Raw genomic sequence first — 17015 nt, forward strand, 5'->3', positions numbered from 1 at the left:
TCTGTGTTCTGGAGGCTCAAAGCTTTGTTTCTATAGGTTCATGTACAGTGGGGCCAAAAAGTATTTAGTCAGCCACTGATTGTGCAGGTTCTCCTACTTAGAAAGATGAGAGAGGTCTGTAATTTTCATCATAGCTACACTTCAACTATGAGAGACAAAATCAGAAAAAAAATCCAGGAAATCACATTGTAGGATTTTTAAAGAATTTATTTGTAAATTATGGTAGAAAATAAGTATTTGGTCAATAACAAAAGTTCAACTCAATACTTTGTAACATAACCTTTGTTGGCAATGACAGAGGTGAAACGTTTCCTGTAAGTCTTCACCAGGTTTGCACACACTGTAGCTGGTATTTTGGCCCATTCCTCCATGCAGATCTCCTCTAGAGCAGTGATGATTTGGGGCTGTCGCTGGGCAACACGGACTCCACAAATTTTCTATGGGGTTGAGGTCTGGAGACTGGCTAGGCCACTCCAGGACCTTGAAATGCTTTTTATGGAGCCACTCCTTCGTTGCCCGAGCGGTGTGTTTGGGATCATTGTCATGCTGGAAGACCCAGCCACGTTCCATCTTCAATGCTCTCACTGATGGAAGGAGGTTTTGGCTTAAAATCTCACGATACATGGCCCCGTTCATTCTTCCCTTAACACGGATCAGTCGTCCTGTCCCCTTTGCAGAAAAACAGCCCCAAAGCATGATGTTTCCACCCCCATGCTTCACAGTAGGTATGGTGTTCTTGGGATGCAACTCAGCATTCTTCTTCCTCCAAACACGACGAGTTGAGTTTTTACCAAAAAGTTCCATTTTGGTTTCATCTGACCACATGATATTCTCCCAATCCACTTCTGGATCATCCATATGCTCTCTGGCAAACTTCAGACGGGCCTGGACATGTACTGGCTTAAGCAGGGGGACACGCCCGGCACTGCAGGATTTGAGTCCCTCTCGGCGTAGTGTGTTACTGATGGTAGCCTTTGTTACTTTGGTCCCAGCTGTCTGCAGGTCATTCATCAGGTCCCTCCGTGTAGTTCTGGGATTTTTGCTCACCGTTCTCATGATCATTTCGACCCCACGGGATGAGTTCTTGCGTGAGGCCCCAGATCTAGGGAGATTATCAATGGTCGTGTATGTCTTCCATTTTCTTACAATTGCTCCCACAGTTGATTTATTCACACCAACCTGCTTGCCTATTGTAGATTCACTCTTCCCAGCCTGGTGCAGGTCTACAATTTTCTTCCTGGTGTCCTTCGACAGCTCTTTGGTCTTGGCCATGGTTGAGTTTGGAGTCTGACTGTTTGAGGCTGTGGACAGGTGTCTTTTATACAGATAACGAGGTCAAACAGGTGCCATTAATACAGGTAACAAGTGGAGGACAGAAGAGCTTCTTAAAGAAGAAGTTACAGGTCTGTGAGAGCCAGAAATCTTGCTTGTTTGTTATTGACCAAATACTTATTTTCCACCATAATTTACAAATAAATTCTTTAAAAATCCTACAATGTGATTTCCTGGATTTTTTTTCCTCATTTTGTCTCTCATAGTTGAAGTGTAGCTATGATGAAAATTACAGACCTCTCTCATCTTTCTAAGTAGGAGAACCTGCACAATCAGTGGCTGACTAAATACTTTTTCGTATGCACCTGAAGAGCAGCTTGTGTTTTTCTTCTTCAGGATTGAACAAGGATTTCTTCTGCTCCTCGAGTCCACGTTCCTGTACAACCCAAAATCATCTCCACAAACACATCAAGACCCCCCACAGTGTCAAATATGAGACCCTGGTGAAGATTAAGACTGAACATGAGGATCTGACGCCCACCAGAAGCTCCAGTGATCAGCAGACGTCCTCTGGTGCTGTCAGCATTAACAGCTCTCTCACCAGAGAACAGAACAGAAGGAACGTCTGCTCACAGTGTGGGAAGAGCTTTAGTTCTCCCAGTGCTCTTAAAAAACACCAGCGCATTCATTCTGCAGAAAAACCGTATCAGTGCTTACAATGTGGGAAGAGTTTTAATCAGCACAGTGCTCTTAAAGAACACCAGCGCATTCACACTGGAGAGAAACCATATCAGTGCTCACAGTGTGGGAAGAGTTTTCATCGTCAGAGTGCTCTCAGTATCCACCAGCGCATTCATAGTGGAGAGAAACCGTTTCAGTGCTTAGAGTGCGGAAAGAGCTTTAATCGCCAGTGTCATCTTAAAATCCACCGGCGCATTCACACTGGGGAGAAACCGTATCAGTGCTTACAGTGTGGGAAGAGTTTTAATCAACAGAGTCATCTCAACATCCACCAGCGCATTCACACCGGAGAGAAACCACATCAGTGCTCACACTGTGGGAAGAGCTTTAATCGTCGGAATGTTCTCAAAATTCACCAGCGCATTCACACCGGAGGGAAACCATTCCATTGCTTAGAATGTGGAAAGAGTTTTAATTCAGAAAACAACCTTAAACTTCACCAGCGCATTCACACCGGAGAGAAACCGTATCAGTGCTTACAGTGCGGGAAGCGCTTCAATTATCACGGTGATCTCAAAAGACACCAGCTCATTCACACGGGAGAGAAACCGCACCAGTGCTCACAGTGCGGGAAGAGCTTTAATTATCACGGTGATCTCAAAACCCACCAGCGCATTCACACAGGAGAGAAACCGTATAAGTGCTCAGAGTGTGGGAGGAGTTTTAATCATCAGGGGGATCTCAAAAGACACCAGCGCATTCACACTGGAGAGAAACCGTATCAGTGCTCAGAGTGTGGGAAGAGCTTTAATCAACAGAGTGATCTTAAAAGACATCAGCGCATTCACACTAGAGAGAAACCTTTTTAGTGCTTAGTGTGAGTTTTTCTTAAAGACACCAGCACACTGAGCATGTGCTTTGATGATGTGCTGTGGGATGGATTTGGAATTAAGTGGAGACTGTTATAGCCTATAATTTTTATATGATGAAACACTGTGTGATATCTGTATTCAGGCACTGGGCTTCACATTATTACTCCTATCTTGATTAAAATGTTCCTTAATACATGTGATTTTCATTCACCAGTTTGCTAATCATACACTCTCACCCCAGTACAGTGTAGTCCAGGTTTTAAATGTTCTTTTCCTAATGGGATTGTGGGTCAGGGTCAGGGGTGTGGAGATGGAGGGTCACGTTCATCGTTTGTTTTATTGTATTTAGAATTTGCAGGAAAATAGCTTTCAAATGGTTCAGATCACCGTACAGTTCACACTACACGACTGATCGGTGCTAGGGGGTCACACACTACATCATCTATCACCAGGACAGGAGCAATCTCAGACGAGTCTGTCTGGTCTCCCGAACTACGTCTTGTCACGAAAACACATGCAAGAAGTGACGAGGGGTTTAATGGTACCAGCGATCGAGCGAGCGATCAATGAAATGCAGTGTTGGTATGATGGTTCGGCGTGGACGATAAGAACACAAAATACTGTAAAGCTTGTGTGTGTGCGCCGATGTATTCTGATGGCAGAGGTAACTCGCGTTACTGTAATTGAGTAGTTTTTTTGTGTACTTGTACTTTTTATCAAAGGAGATTTTACAACCTGTAATTTTGCTTTTACTTAAGTATGTTTTGTACTAAGAATTGTAATTCACTACATTTTTAATTACATCCGTAATGAGTAAAAAAATGGCATCTGGGAAACTGCTGCAGTGAATTCTGGGATGGAAAATAAACTGGTGCTAAAATAAAGGAGCTGTAATGTAGGTATAGAGTAGGGAGGGAAGGGTGATTTTAAAAGTTTAACATGTTTGGAGTTTGATGTTTCGTTATTTGATATTATACAACAGTTAGTTCCGACCTTACAATCTGATTGGTTGAGAAGCATTCTAACACCACAACTGTATTACTCCGCTGACGCGTTGCCATTAACGACAAGCTTCATGCACACAAACGCGCACACAGGCGACACAGACTTTATTCCCGATCACGTTTTAAATCTGTTATCTGATATAAAATCTAGTGCACTATGTAGGGAACATGAATCTGTTATCTGATACACAATCTAGTGCACTATGTGGGGAACATAAATCAATTGTCTAATATATTGTCTAGTTCACTATGTAGGGAACATAAATACGTTATCTGATATACAATCTAGTGCACTATGTGGGGAACATAAATCAATTGTCTAATATATTGTCTAGTTCACTATGTAGGGAACATAAATACGTTATCTGATATACAATCTAGCGCACTGTGTAGGGAACATAAATCAATTGTCTAATATATTGTCTAGTTCACTATGTAGGGAACATAAATACGTTATCTGATATACAATCTAGTGCACTATGTGGGGAACATTAATGTGTTTTTAACGCGAACAGTTAGCTTAATAATCAAGGTAGCAGTTCCTAAAAGTTCTGTTCTCACCCATAATCCTTTGGTGTGTGCGAGAGGTTTTTTATTTCTTTTTTTTTTTTCCCTTCGGAGGTTCTTGCCTTCTTCTTGTTCTTACCTCCCTGAAATGAGTTTTTGCAACTTGGGATGTCTGCTTTGTAGTGTTAAACTTTATATTCGTTGTGGAACTACTTTTTGGTGGAAGGTATCGTCAATATTAAAGCATATTTATTATGAAATTCAGGGCTTCTTTGATTTATTTTCTTTCTTTATTTTGTAAAAACTGTTGTATAAAAGCAATAGAACACTTGAGGTTGTGTGTTATCGTGAATGATCTACTGTACTCGCCTTCGGCTCGTGCCTGCGACCGAATCACAGTCGTGATGTTATTCGCGATAACACACTCCCTCTCGGGTTCTATTGCTTAAACATAGTCTGATGTCAAAGAATGGCAAAGTTCTGTCTTACATCTTGAAGGTTTTTTTTTGGGTCATTTAGTGAAAGTCACAACACCTGTAACCTTGACTTGTGTTATGAGATCTGCAGTATGATGTTGTTTGGTATTTGTTAGTGATGAGAAGAAGGCTGCTCTATAGAATCCACAATTAATGCCAACCTGAGTGGTTATACAGTTTGAAAAAGTTTTATGTGATGGTCTGTACTAAAATGACACATTACACATCCCTAAATGTTTTAAATGTTCTATCAACATGTTTTTTCTATTATATTTGAATTAAATACAACTATTGTGAGATATATCCACTTGTCCTGTTTGCATTACACAGGAGAGACACCAGCGTTTACTCTGAGTACTAATTTTAAATGAATTACTTTTTACTTGAGTAGATTTTTGGACTAGTAATTTTACTCGTACTTAAGTAAAAAATCATTAAAGTAATAGTACTTTTACTTGAGTACAATATTTTAGTACTCTTTCCACCATTGTCTAATAGAAGCTATATTATGTCCCTGCTCTACACATTTACACTCCTCCCGCCGGGTTTCCCTTCTGTATCTTGCGTTCATTACAGTTACAATCTGATCGCAACACCTTTTAAACTACATGATTTTGAGTCACTGACAGGTCCGGATATTTAACATGCTAGATATTTTTCTTGAGTCTGTGAATGCTCGGATTGAGTCATTGAACAGCTCACACATAGCGACCGAGAACCGTTTTCTGAGTCCCGCGCGAACGCCGATTTGCCTCTTATGCCTAGTTCACACTACACGATTTTTGCCCTGATTTTCGTTCAGCGACTGGTCGGCGCTAGATTTGCCGGCTTGGGAGCAACTCGGCGATTACTCTGCGATCGAAACTCGGCTCTCAATCACTGTGTGTGAACTACTCAACAACTCAATCTGATCGAAGCGAGATTTCTAGCATGTCAGATATCTGATCTGAGTTGCCCGACTGGCGATGAGTGCTATGATGACAGACATCCCAAGTCTCCCGGAAGTTCCGGGAGTCTCCCGCATATACAGGGGTTGGACAAAATAACTGAAACACCTGGTTTTAGACCACAATAATTTATTAGTATGGTGTAGGGCCTCCTTTTGTGGCCAATACAGCGTCAATTCGTCTTGGAAATGACATATACAAGTCCTGCACAGTGGTCAGAGGGATTTTAAGCCATTCTTCTTGCAGGATAGTGGCCAGGTCACTACGTGATGCTGGTGGAGGAAAACGTTTCCTGACTCGCTTCTCCAAAACACCCCAAAGTGGCTCAATAATATTTAGATCTGGTGACTGTGCAGGCCATGGGAGATGTTCAACTTCACTTTCATGTTCATCAAACCAATCTTTCACCAGTCTTGCTGTGTGTATTGGTGCATTGTCATCCTGATACACGGCACCGCCATTGGATGCACATGGTCCTCCAGAATGGTTCGGCAGTCCTTGGCAGTGACGCGCCCATCTAGCACAAGTATTGGGCCAAGGGAATGCCATGATATGGCAGCCCAAACCATCACTGATCAACCCCCATGCTTCACTCTGGGCATGCAACAGTCTGGGTGGTACGCTTCTTTGGGGCTTCTCCACACCGTAACTCTCCCGGATGTGGGGAAAACAGTAAAGGTGGACTCATCAGAGAACAATACATGTTTCACATTGTCCACAGCCCAAGATTTGCGCTCCTTGCACCATTGAAACCGACGTTTGGCATCGGCACGAGTGACCAAAGGTTTGGCTATAGCAGCCCGGCCGTGTATATTGACCCTGTGGAGCTCCCGACGGACAGTTCTGGTGGAAACAGGAGAGTTGAGGTGCACATTTAATTCTGCCGTGATTTGGGCAGCCGTGGTTTTATGTTTTTTGGATACAATCCGGGTTAGCACCCGAACATCCCTTTCAGACAGCTTCCTCTTGCGTCCACAGTTAATCCTGTTGGATGTGGTTTGTCCTTCTTGGTGGTATGCTGACATTACCCTGGATACCGTGGCTCTTGATACATCACAAAGACTTGCTGTCTTGGTCACAGATGCGCCAGCAAGACGTGCACCAACAATTTGTCCTCTTTTGAACTCTGGTATGTCACCCATAATGTTGTGTGCATTGCAATATTTTGAGCAAAACTGTGCTCTTACCCTGCTAATTGAACCTTCACACTCTGCTCTTACTGGTGCAATGTGCAATTAATGAAGATTGGCCACCAGACTGGTCCAATTTAGCCATGAAACCTCCCACACTAAAATGACAGGTGTTTCAGTTATTTTGTCCAACCCCTGTACATAGCGGCTCCCTGATGCCCGCAAATAAGATAAAATCTCCTGGAATCTAGAACGAGCACCGAAGAGCGCGCACACACACACACACACACACACACACGCAGGCAACACAGACTTTTTTTCCCTGGTCGCATATTAAATCCGTTATCTGATATACAATCTAGTGCACTGTGTAGGGAACATAAATCAATAGTTTAATGTACCGTCTAGTGCACAAAGTAGGGAACATGTATTCATATCTAGAAAACTATCTAGTGCACTATGTAGGGAACATAGATCGTTTTTTTTTGTGGTCCCGGGGAGGGGGGCGTGGGGGGGGGGGGGATTTCAGGAGGGCGAATCTGGGTACCTCCCGGAAATGAGTTTTGCAACTTGGGATGTCTGTGATGAGTGCTATGTCGAACAGCCAAGTTTAGCAGCACACACAAGTTTTACAGTATTTCTGTAGGAACGAGCCGCCCCTGGTAACAAGTGCTGCTTTCTCAAGACTCCACTGCTGCTACTCACTTCAAAATGCACCGGATAAAGTGCACGGAAATGATTAGTAGTGTTCTAGCACCAAACTTTCTAAAAAAGTCGGTCGCAGATGTGGGTGACCAGAGTTTCAGCCTCTTTGGGGATGAGTCCACAGATGTAAGTGCTTCTAAGTACCTGGGGGTTGAGAGGTTGAGAAGTGATGACATTTACATTAAAATTTTCAGCATTTAGGAGACGCTTTTATCCAAAGCGACTTACAGTACTGTGACAGTATACAGTCGAAGCAATTGAGGGTTAAGGGCCTTGCTCAAGGGTCCAACAGCAGCAACCTGGCAGTGGTGGGGCTTGAACCAGAGACCTCTTTGATTACTAGTCCATTACTTTAACCACTAAGCTAAAACTGCCCTATTAAAGGAGGATCAAAAGCAACTTATAGTAGTGTGACAGTATACTATCTAAACAATTGAAGGTTAAGGGCCTTGCTCAGGGGCCCAACAGTGACAACCTGGCAGTGGTGGGGCTTGAACCAGAGACCTTTTTGATTACTAGTCCTGTACCTTAACCACTAGGCTACAGCTGATGACCTATTTCAATGACAAAAATAAAACAAACAAACCAAGAATCAACAGAAGAAAGATAATTTGTAGTTCTAAACATATTTAGGGTGTTTTTTACTCACTTTATGTCGTTATTACTCTCTTTTACAGCGTCAATTACATGCAAATGTTTAATATGCAAATCTGATGGTGACGTCACTTCGCGACAGCCAATAGCTACTTTCCTTACTGAGGAGTCGGCAACACTGTGTGGCTGTAGAAGAAGCTAACGCGTTCGTGTTCATGTGAATCTGTAAGTAAAATACTAGTTTATTCATTCATTACAATTTAATTAACCTAATTCTTATTCATAAAAAGCAAGAGTTAAAAACAAGCAATTTTAATAAGTAAGTTTAAGTAGCTTGCTGTCTTTTCTCATTTAAACACTCATACTGCTACTCCGCTAACTGTTAGCATCACACATGATTCGTTGCTGATGAACCGATTCATATGAACCGACCCGACTACATGTATTGTTTGATCAGAACCGATTCAGAGTTGATTGATTATTTAAAGAACGCTAAATAGGAACAAATAAGAAATGAGAATAGGAACAAACCACTCACTGTCCATTTTATCAGCTCCACTTACCATATAGAAGCCCTTTTAGTTCTACAATTACTGACTGTAGTCCATCTGTTTCTCTACATGCTTTGTTACCCCCTTTCACTCTGTTCTTCAATGGTCAGGACCCCCACAGAGCAGGTATTATTTGGGTGGTGGATCATTCTCAGCACTGCAGTGACACTGACATGGTGCTGGTGTGTTAGTGTGTGTTGTGCTGGTATGAGTGGATCAGACACAGCAGTGCTGCTGGAGTTTTTAAACACCGTGTCCACTCACTGTCCACCCTATTAGACACTCCTACCTAGTTGGTCCACCTTGTAGATGTAAAGTCAGAGACGATCGCTCATCTATTGCTGCTGTTTGAGTCGGTCATCTTCTAGACCTTCATCAGTGGACACAGGACGCTGCCCACGGGGCGCTGTTGGCTGGATTATTTTTGGTTGGTGGATGATTCTCAGTCCAGCAGTGACAGTGAGGTGTTTAAAAATCCACTCATACCAGCACAACACACACTAACACACCACCACCATGTCAGTGTCACTGCAGTGCTGAGAATGATCCACCACATAAATAATACCTGCTCTGTGGGGGTCCTGACCATTAAAGAACTGAGTAAAGGGCGCTAACAAAGCATGTAGAGAAACAGATGGACTACAGTCAGTAATTGTAGAACTACAAAGTGCTTCTATATGGTAAGTGGATCTGTGTTGCTTTGGGTGTATTGCTGCTCACACAGCTTTTGAAGACCCCACCCACATAGTCCGGTCATCCCACCTGATCAGTGACTGCTGCAGTCACTGCCAATTATGCCCGCTTGATAGCGCCCAGCCGACCGGTGGCAATGCCGAGGAGTTCAGAATCTCGGAGCTGGTGTGCTAGCGGAATATCCCGCTGCGCCACCTGGGGACCAGGTGTTTTTTTACAGTTTTATAGAAATACACCAAGTTCTTGTAGCTTTGTTTACGGGTTGTTTTAACAGCTTCTGTTTCTGTTTTGATGCATCCATTCATCCATGTGTGTGTGTCTTTATGTTAGATCTTTAATAATGCAGTCAGCAGAAGTGGGACACATCGCCCCCGTGGATCTAGAAGATGAAGGATCTGAAGATGAGGGATTCCTGAAGAAAATAATAAAAACTCAAGACGATGAAGATGAAAGTCTTTTCAGTAAGTACATATGGACCAGTGTATGGCTTTTTTACTAGACAGTGTGGTACAGAACAAGGACGGTCAGCATTGGTTATTGATCTAACTAGGATTTATTTAAACCTCCAGCTTTACATTTCCTCCAGTTGTTGAGTTTTTCTTTACATATTGATGGAATTCCAGGTGAGGTACCATCAATCCATGTGGAATACATCACCTCTGATGGACACCTCTCCTCAGTGTACCAACAGCATGGAGGTTTCCAGCCTCTGAAAGAGGAACCTGAAGATGAAGATGATCTCAGTAAGAACGTTTTCAGTTTTGCTTTGGTTCCTTCTTATAAATACAGTGGATATAAAAAGTGTACACACCCCTGTTAAAATGCCAGGTTCAGTGATGTAAAGAAATGAGACCAAGATAAATCATTTCAGAACTTTTACCACCTTTAATGTGACCTATAACCTGTACATCTCAATTGGAAAAACAAACTGAAATCTTTAGGGGGAAGAAGTAAAAAATAATGTGGTTGCATAAGTGTGCACACCCTCTTATAGTGCTGGGCGATTTTCACGATTAATTCGGTTAATCCGAATGAACGTTTTCACCCTATGTTAGAAATGTGACAATTGCGATTGTTTACATACTTTATATTTTAATTAAAATACCAACATGTCACGAGGCAAAAACTGAGCAGACGCTCGCGGAATATAAATCAGGGAAAGTTTAATATAAAAAGGGCGAAAACAGTGTACAAAACCAGGTAGAGTCCAAAACCAGAGGATAAACTAAAACAGTAAACGGAAGACGACAAGGATTATACACGGTAACGGTTAGATTCAGTAATAAGGAGCGCAAACACGATCAGCAAAACGAGACACAAACAGAAGAGTTTAATTAAGATTCACTGAATCAAACACAGCTGAAGTGAATCAAAACTCCGGAGCCGATGAGCGCGATCAGGATTGGCTGACCGGGACATGTGCTAGTCACGTGACAGTCCGTTGGAGCATGGGAATTGTAGTCCATATAGTTAGAAGCAGAACTTGCCCCCTCCATCCACCCCCCAGTCACAAGAGGACAAAATAAAATCTGAGCTGAGTGATTACTTGATGCCCCGACCCCCCCCCCTTACATTTGTAGTTCTTGTCCTAATGTAAGGAGGTTCTGCTGCACATTATTTAAAGTGAGTTGTTTGTGAGCTATTTTGATAAAGGATGTAGATAATTCAGATTTCTATTTTGTTTTAATTATTGTAAATTATTGTGATATCGTTATTGTTATAAAGTTTGAGTCCCTGGAAAGGACAATTATAGGTGGTGCTGTTACTAATTTTGGACTTCTGCAGTCTTTTAAATTACAATGCAAAAAAAAAAAAAGAAATTTGAGTCTTATTTCAATTGCATTATACAAGAACAAAGAAATCGTAATCGAGAATCACGCATTCAGTTTAAAACACTGATGCTCGCCTACAAAGCCAAAAATGGACCAGCCCCAAGCTACCTTCGTGGTCTAATCAAACCCCGCTCTGTACCACGCAACCTCCGAGCCACTAGTCTCGCTCGACTTGAGCCTCCACCCAGGACTAAAGGAAGACAAGCATCAAGGCTCTTCTCTGTTCTAGCACCCAAGTGGTGGAACGAACTTCCTCTGTCTGTCCGAACATCTGAGTCTCTTGCTGTCTTTAAAAAACGATTAAAAACCTTCATCACCTTTTTACTAAGCACTTAAGCTGACTTGTACTTATTTACTAACATTTTTTTCCATTTCCAAAAAAACAAAAAAAACAAAAAAACAACACTTTGGTTCTAACAGGGTTCTAGCAGATTTGTGTTCTTTGACTGTTGTTTACTAAAACTTGAGAAATGAAATGTTCACTATAGAAGCACTTCTGTAAGTCGCTCTGGATAAGAGCGTCTGCTAAATGCAGAAAATGTAAAATGAGAATCGATTATAATTTTAAAATAATCGAGATTGTTTTTTTTTTTAACTCATGTTAAATAGGAATCAGTAGACACCTGCCATCATTTAAAGTGCCTCTGATTAACCCCAAATAAGTTCAGTTGTTCTAGTAGGCTTTTACTGACATTTTCTTAGTCGCGTCTTACATCAAAAGCCACGGTCCGCAGAGAGCTCCCAAAGCATCAGAGGGATCCCGTATTCTTCAAAGGCATCAGTCTGGAGAAGGGTACAAAAGAATTTCCAAGGCATTAGATATACCACGGAACAAAGTGAAGACAGTCGTCATCGAGTGGAGAAAATATAGGACAACGGTGACAGTGCCAAGAACAGGACGTTGATGAAAAGACCAGAAAACAACTGGTCAGGGAGGCTACCAAGAGGCCTACAGCAACATTAAAGGAGTTGCAGGAATTTCTGGCACGTACTGGCTGTGTACTACATGTGACAACAATATCCCGTATTCTTCATATGTCTGCTATGCGGTAGGGTGACAAGACGGAAGCCTCTTCTTACGAAGAAAAACATCCAAGCCTGGCTAAATTTTGCAAAAACGCATTTGAACTCTCATGCATGTGGGAAAATGTGTTATGGTCTGATGAAACCAAGGTTGAACTTTTTGGCCATAATTTCAAAAGGTACAGTACCAGTCAAAAGTTTGGACACACTTTCTCATTCCTGTGGTTTTTCTTGATTTTGTTTTAATTTTCTACATTGTAGATTAATACTGAAGACATCCAAACTATGAAGGAACACATATGGAATTATGTAGTAAACAAAAAAGTGTTAAACAAACCTGAATATGTTTTATATTTTAGATTCTTTGAAGTAACCATATTTTGCTCTGATGACAGCTTTGCACACTCTTGGCATTTCCCCAATCAGCTTCATGAGGTTTCCACCTGGAATGATTTTTAATTAACGTTTGTGACTTGTCAAGAGCTAATTTCTGAAATGTCTTGCTTTTTTAATGTGTTTGAGACCATCAACTGTGTTGTGCAGAGGTAGACTTGGTAAAATATAAAACATATTCTGGTTTGTTTAACACTTTTTTGTTCACTACATAATTCCATACGTGTTCCTTCATAGTTTGAATGTCTTCAGTATTAATCTACAATGTTGAAAATAAAAATAATCAAGAAAAACCATTGAAGAGAAGGTGTGTCCAAACTTTTGACTGGTACTGTATGTTTGGCACAAAAACAACACTGCACATCACTAAAAGAACACCATACCCACAGTGAAGCATGGTGGTGGCAGCATCATGCTGTGGGGCTGTTTTTCTTCAGCTGGTACTGGGGCCTTAGTCAAGGTGGAGGGAATTATGAACAGTTTCAAATCCCAGTCGATGTTGGCACAAAATCTTCAGGTTTCTGCTAGGTTTCTTCAGCACGACAACGACCCAAAGCATACATCCAAATCAACCAAAGAATGGCTTCACCAGAAGACGATTAAAGTTTTGGAATGGCCCAGCCAGAGCAGAGATCTGAATCCGATTGAAAATCCGTGGGGTGATCTGAAGAGGGCTGTACACAGGAGATGCCCCCGCAATCTGACAGATTTGGAGCGTTCTTGCAAAGAAGAGTGAAGTCAAGATGTGCCATGCTGATAGGCTCCTACCCAAAAAGACTGAGTGCTGTAATAACATAAAAAGGTGCTTCAACAAAGTATTAGTTTAAGGGTGTGCACACTTATGCAACCACATTATTTTATTTTTTTATTTTTTACTTCTTTCCCCTGAAGATTTCAATTTGTTTTTCAACAATAGGTGACATTAAAGGTGGTAAAAGTTCTGAAATGATTTATCTTGGTCTCATTTTTTTACATCACTAAACCTGGCATTTTAACAGGGGTGTGTAAACTTTTTATATCCACTGTATTTGTATATAACTGATATGATGATTAAGTCTCTTAAATCAGTGTTTGTTAACTTGTTACAAGAGCAGCTTGTGTTTTTCTTCTTCAGGATTGAACAAGGATTTCTGCTGCTCCTCGAGTCCACGTTCCTGTACAACCCAAAATCATCTCCACAAACACATCAAGACCCCCCACAGTGTCAAATATGAGACCCTAGTGAAGATTAAGACTGAACATGAGGATCTGACGCCCACCAGAAGTAACGTCTGCTCACAGTGTGGGAAGAGCTTTAGTTATCCGAGTGCTCTTAAAAAACACCAGCGCATTCACACCGGAGAGAAACCGTATCAGTGCTCAGAGTGTGGGAAGAGCTTTAATCATCAGTGTGATCTTAATGGACACCAGCTCATTCACACTGGAGAGAAACCGTATCAGTGCTCAGAGTGTGGGAAGAGTTTTAATAATCAGAGTAATCTTAAAAATCACCAGCTCATTCACACTGGAGAGAAACCGTTTCAGTGCTTAGAGTGTGGGAAGAGTTTTATTTCTGTGAGTGCTCTCAAAAGACACCAGCGCATTCACACCGGAAAGAAACCATATCAGTGCTTACAGTGTGGAAAGAGTTTTATTTGTCTGAGTGATCTCAAAAGACACCAGCGCATTCACACTGGAGAGAAACCGCATCAGTGCTCACAGTGTGGGAAGAGTTTTATTTCTCCGAGTGCTCTCAGAAGACACCAGTGCATTCACACTGGGGAGAACCCTTATCAGTGCTCACAGTGTGGGAAGAGTTTTAATCAGCAGAGTGCTCTCAAAAGACACCAGCGCGTTCACACTGAAGAGAACCCTTTTCATTGCTCACAGTGTGGGAAGAGTTTTACTCAGCAGAGTGCTCTCAAAAGACACCAGTGCATTCACAGTGGAGAGAAACCGTATCAGTGCTCAGAGTGTGGAAAGAGCTTTAATAATCAGAGTGCTCTTAAAGGACACCAGCTCATTCACACTGGAGAGAAACCGTATCAGTGCTCACAGTGTGGTAAGAGATTTAATTGTCAAAGTAATCTCAAAAAACACCAGCGCATTCACACCGGAGAGAAACCCTATCAGTGTTTAGAGTGTGGCAAGAGTTTTAATTATCAGACTCATCTCAAACGACACCAGCGCTTTCACACCGGAGAGAAACCACATCAGTGCTCACACTGTGGGAAGAGTTTTAATCAGCCCAGTGATCTTAAAATACACCAGCGCATTCACACCGGAGAGAAACCGTATCAGTGCTCACAGTGTGGGAAGAGTTTTAGTCAACAGAGTCAGCTCAAAAGACACGAGCGCATTCACACCGGAGAGAGACCGTATATGTGCTCACAGTGTGGGAAGAGTTTTAATGAGCAGAGTGATCTTAAAGGACACCAGCGCATTCACACTGGAGAAAAACCGTATCAGTGCTCACAGTGTGGGAAGAGTTTTAATGCACGGAGTAATCTCAGAACGCACCGGCGCATTCACACTGGAGAGAAACCGTATCAATGCTCACAGTGTAAGAAGACTTTTTATCAACAAGGTGCTCTCAAAAAGCACCAGCACATTCACACTAGAGAAAGCATATTAGTGCCTAAAGTGTGAGTGTGATCAGAGAACCTTTAAAAGACACCAGCACACAGAAACAAGCTTTTCTGCTCAAAATGTGGGAATTTTTTTTAAATATTTTTAATGTAGCAGAAATTATCAAGTTTAGCATGTAATCTCATCATGTTCTTACTTCCTTTTCTTTTAACACCAGTTTGTGGACTGAGGTATAAATCCTGTATGAAGTGTGAAACATTGTTTGACGTGTTCAGATTCTACATCCATGGATTCACATTTATGCACTCTAAAAAATGCTGGGCTGAAAACAACCCAACCTGGGTTATTTGGCAACCAAGTGCTGGTAACTATTGGACAGAACACATGTTGGGTTATGCATTTTAATCAACCTAACTGTAAGGTTTTGTTTTACCCAATACTTGGTTAATTTTACCATGAATGTTGAGTTGTTTACTCCAATGCTCATATGTAAATAATACTATTATTATACTATTCTAATAATAATAAAATTATAAAACAGTCAGCACAAAGATGTTTTGGTTATTTTTATTATTAATAATAATTAATATAAAATATTTTATTTGGGTTTAATATTTCTTTATTTTTTGTAAAATTCAGTATTAAAATGTCCCCAGAGAATGTGAGGAGAAAGCGCTGTGGTGTTTGTTGTATAATTACTCCTGCCAGTAGGTGTCACTGTGTATCAGACAGAGGGGACAGTAAGTGAGAGAGAAGAAGGAATTCGGCTCAGTAAAGTATTCTTTCTTTAGCGCATCCAATTGTTCAATTAGCATCGTGCTTCCTCTCTGTCTATGCCGAACCCTGCCCTGACGGAGGTGATTGAAGCTAACCCGTATCCCCTCCGAAACACGAGCAGCAGCCAGATGCATCTTTGCCACCCACACATTGATGAGTTTGGCGCCACCTAGTGCTGCATGCGGAGAGACACACCCTAAGGGCACCTTCCCTCACCTCTGAGGGGAGGGGGGTCTGGCACGGATTAATTCTATTTACATGATTTCTTATGGGAAAAATAGTTTTATAAAACGGATAGTTGCGGTCCTAAAATTTGATTGGCTGAGCCGCGTTCGAAGCCGTTGTAAAATCCCCGATAAACGCACACCTGTGACCACCTCACATCATTCCATATTAATACGCCACTGAAAAGAAAAAGTCAATGTTACTTTCGACTCGATTTTCTTAACTTAACTCATACATTCCCGTAGCGTCAATGCATATACCCGCAGAAGCTGAGCGTCTCAGTACCTCTATGAGACTGCGTTGAGGGGTTTTTTCTATGCTCCGAAACTTGCTGGTCATTGGATAAATGCCTTGGTTTTGTCCCGCCCTCGGACGCTGAGTGTCTCTGGGGGTGAATGGGGCTGTGGGCGGGTGTGGACGCTGAGCTTCGGCAAGATGATTGGAGGATCAGTGGAAAGGCTGAATCCCGTTTTGATTGACAGCTAGTTTGAGCGCTACACCGTCACTTCTCAAACTCAAAAGAAGCTTTATTGGCATGACAAATAGGGACATTCATATTGCCAAAGCAATACACTTCATTAGTCACTTAATCACTGGGAGCTTCAGTCCCATCGCGGATTTTGCGAGTGAAGTCGAAAGACAAACTGCTGAAACCCATTTCAGGCCATTTTGTTGTAAAAGGAACAGAGGGCAGAATTTATGTGTAAATAACTTGACAAATTTTATGATGTAAGCCGACAATGAGCTTCCCCTCTTTGAAAGACC

The 17015-nt window shown here is 41.8% G+C and overlaps 1 protein-coding gene, 1 long non-coding RNA gene and 1 pseudogene across 2 annotated transcripts; 2 read left to right on the forward strand and 1 right to left on the reverse strand.

The window, feature by feature from the left end:
- The window catches only part of LOC134334891 (uncharacterized), a 759100-nt pseudogene that overhangs the window by 739382 nt on the left and 2703 nt on the right, over window positions 1–17015 (reverse strand).
- On the forward strand, window positions 1632–15788 carry LOC134300476 (zinc finger protein 345-like). Its single transcript, XM_062985121.1, has 3 exons — window positions 1632–2731; window positions 13946–14068; window positions 14324–15788. Exons 1-3 carry the CDS (start codon window positions 1632–1634, stop codon window positions 15306–15308), a joined length of 2208 nt encoding a protein of 735 aa, XP_062841191.1. The 3' UTR covers window positions 15309–15788.
- Window positions 8303–10161, forward strand: LOC134335435 (uncharacterized). Its single transcript, XR_010015599.1, has 3 exons — window positions 8303–8413; window positions 9763–9893; window positions 10056–10161. It is a non-coding gene; the product is annotated as an uncharacterized LOC134335435 (long non-coding RNA).

Source organism: Trichomycterus rosablanca, chromosome 2, assembly GCF_030014385.1.
Source record: "Trichomycterus rosablanca isolate fTriRos1 chromosome 2, fTriRos1.hap1, whole genome shotgun sequence".
NCBI classification, from domain to species: Eukaryota; Metazoa; Chordata; class Actinopteri; order Siluriformes; family Trichomycteridae; genus Trichomycterus; species Trichomycterus rosablanca.

Bases quoted from the DNA above. Each gene is read 5' to 3' on its own strand.
- LOC134300476 (XM_062985121.1), top strand. From the start codon at position 1,632: ATGCACCTGAAGAGCAGCTTGTGTTTTTCTTCTTCAGGATTGAACAAG. The intron at 2,732-13,945 runs GTATCAGTGCTC...GCCCACCAGAAG, and splicing joins ATTCACACTGGAGAGAAACC to TAACGTCTGCTCACAGTGTG. The intron at 14,069-14,323 runs GTGTGATCTTAA...TATTTGTCTGAG, and splicing joins GGGAAGAGCTTTAATCATCA to TGATCTCAAAAGACACCAGC.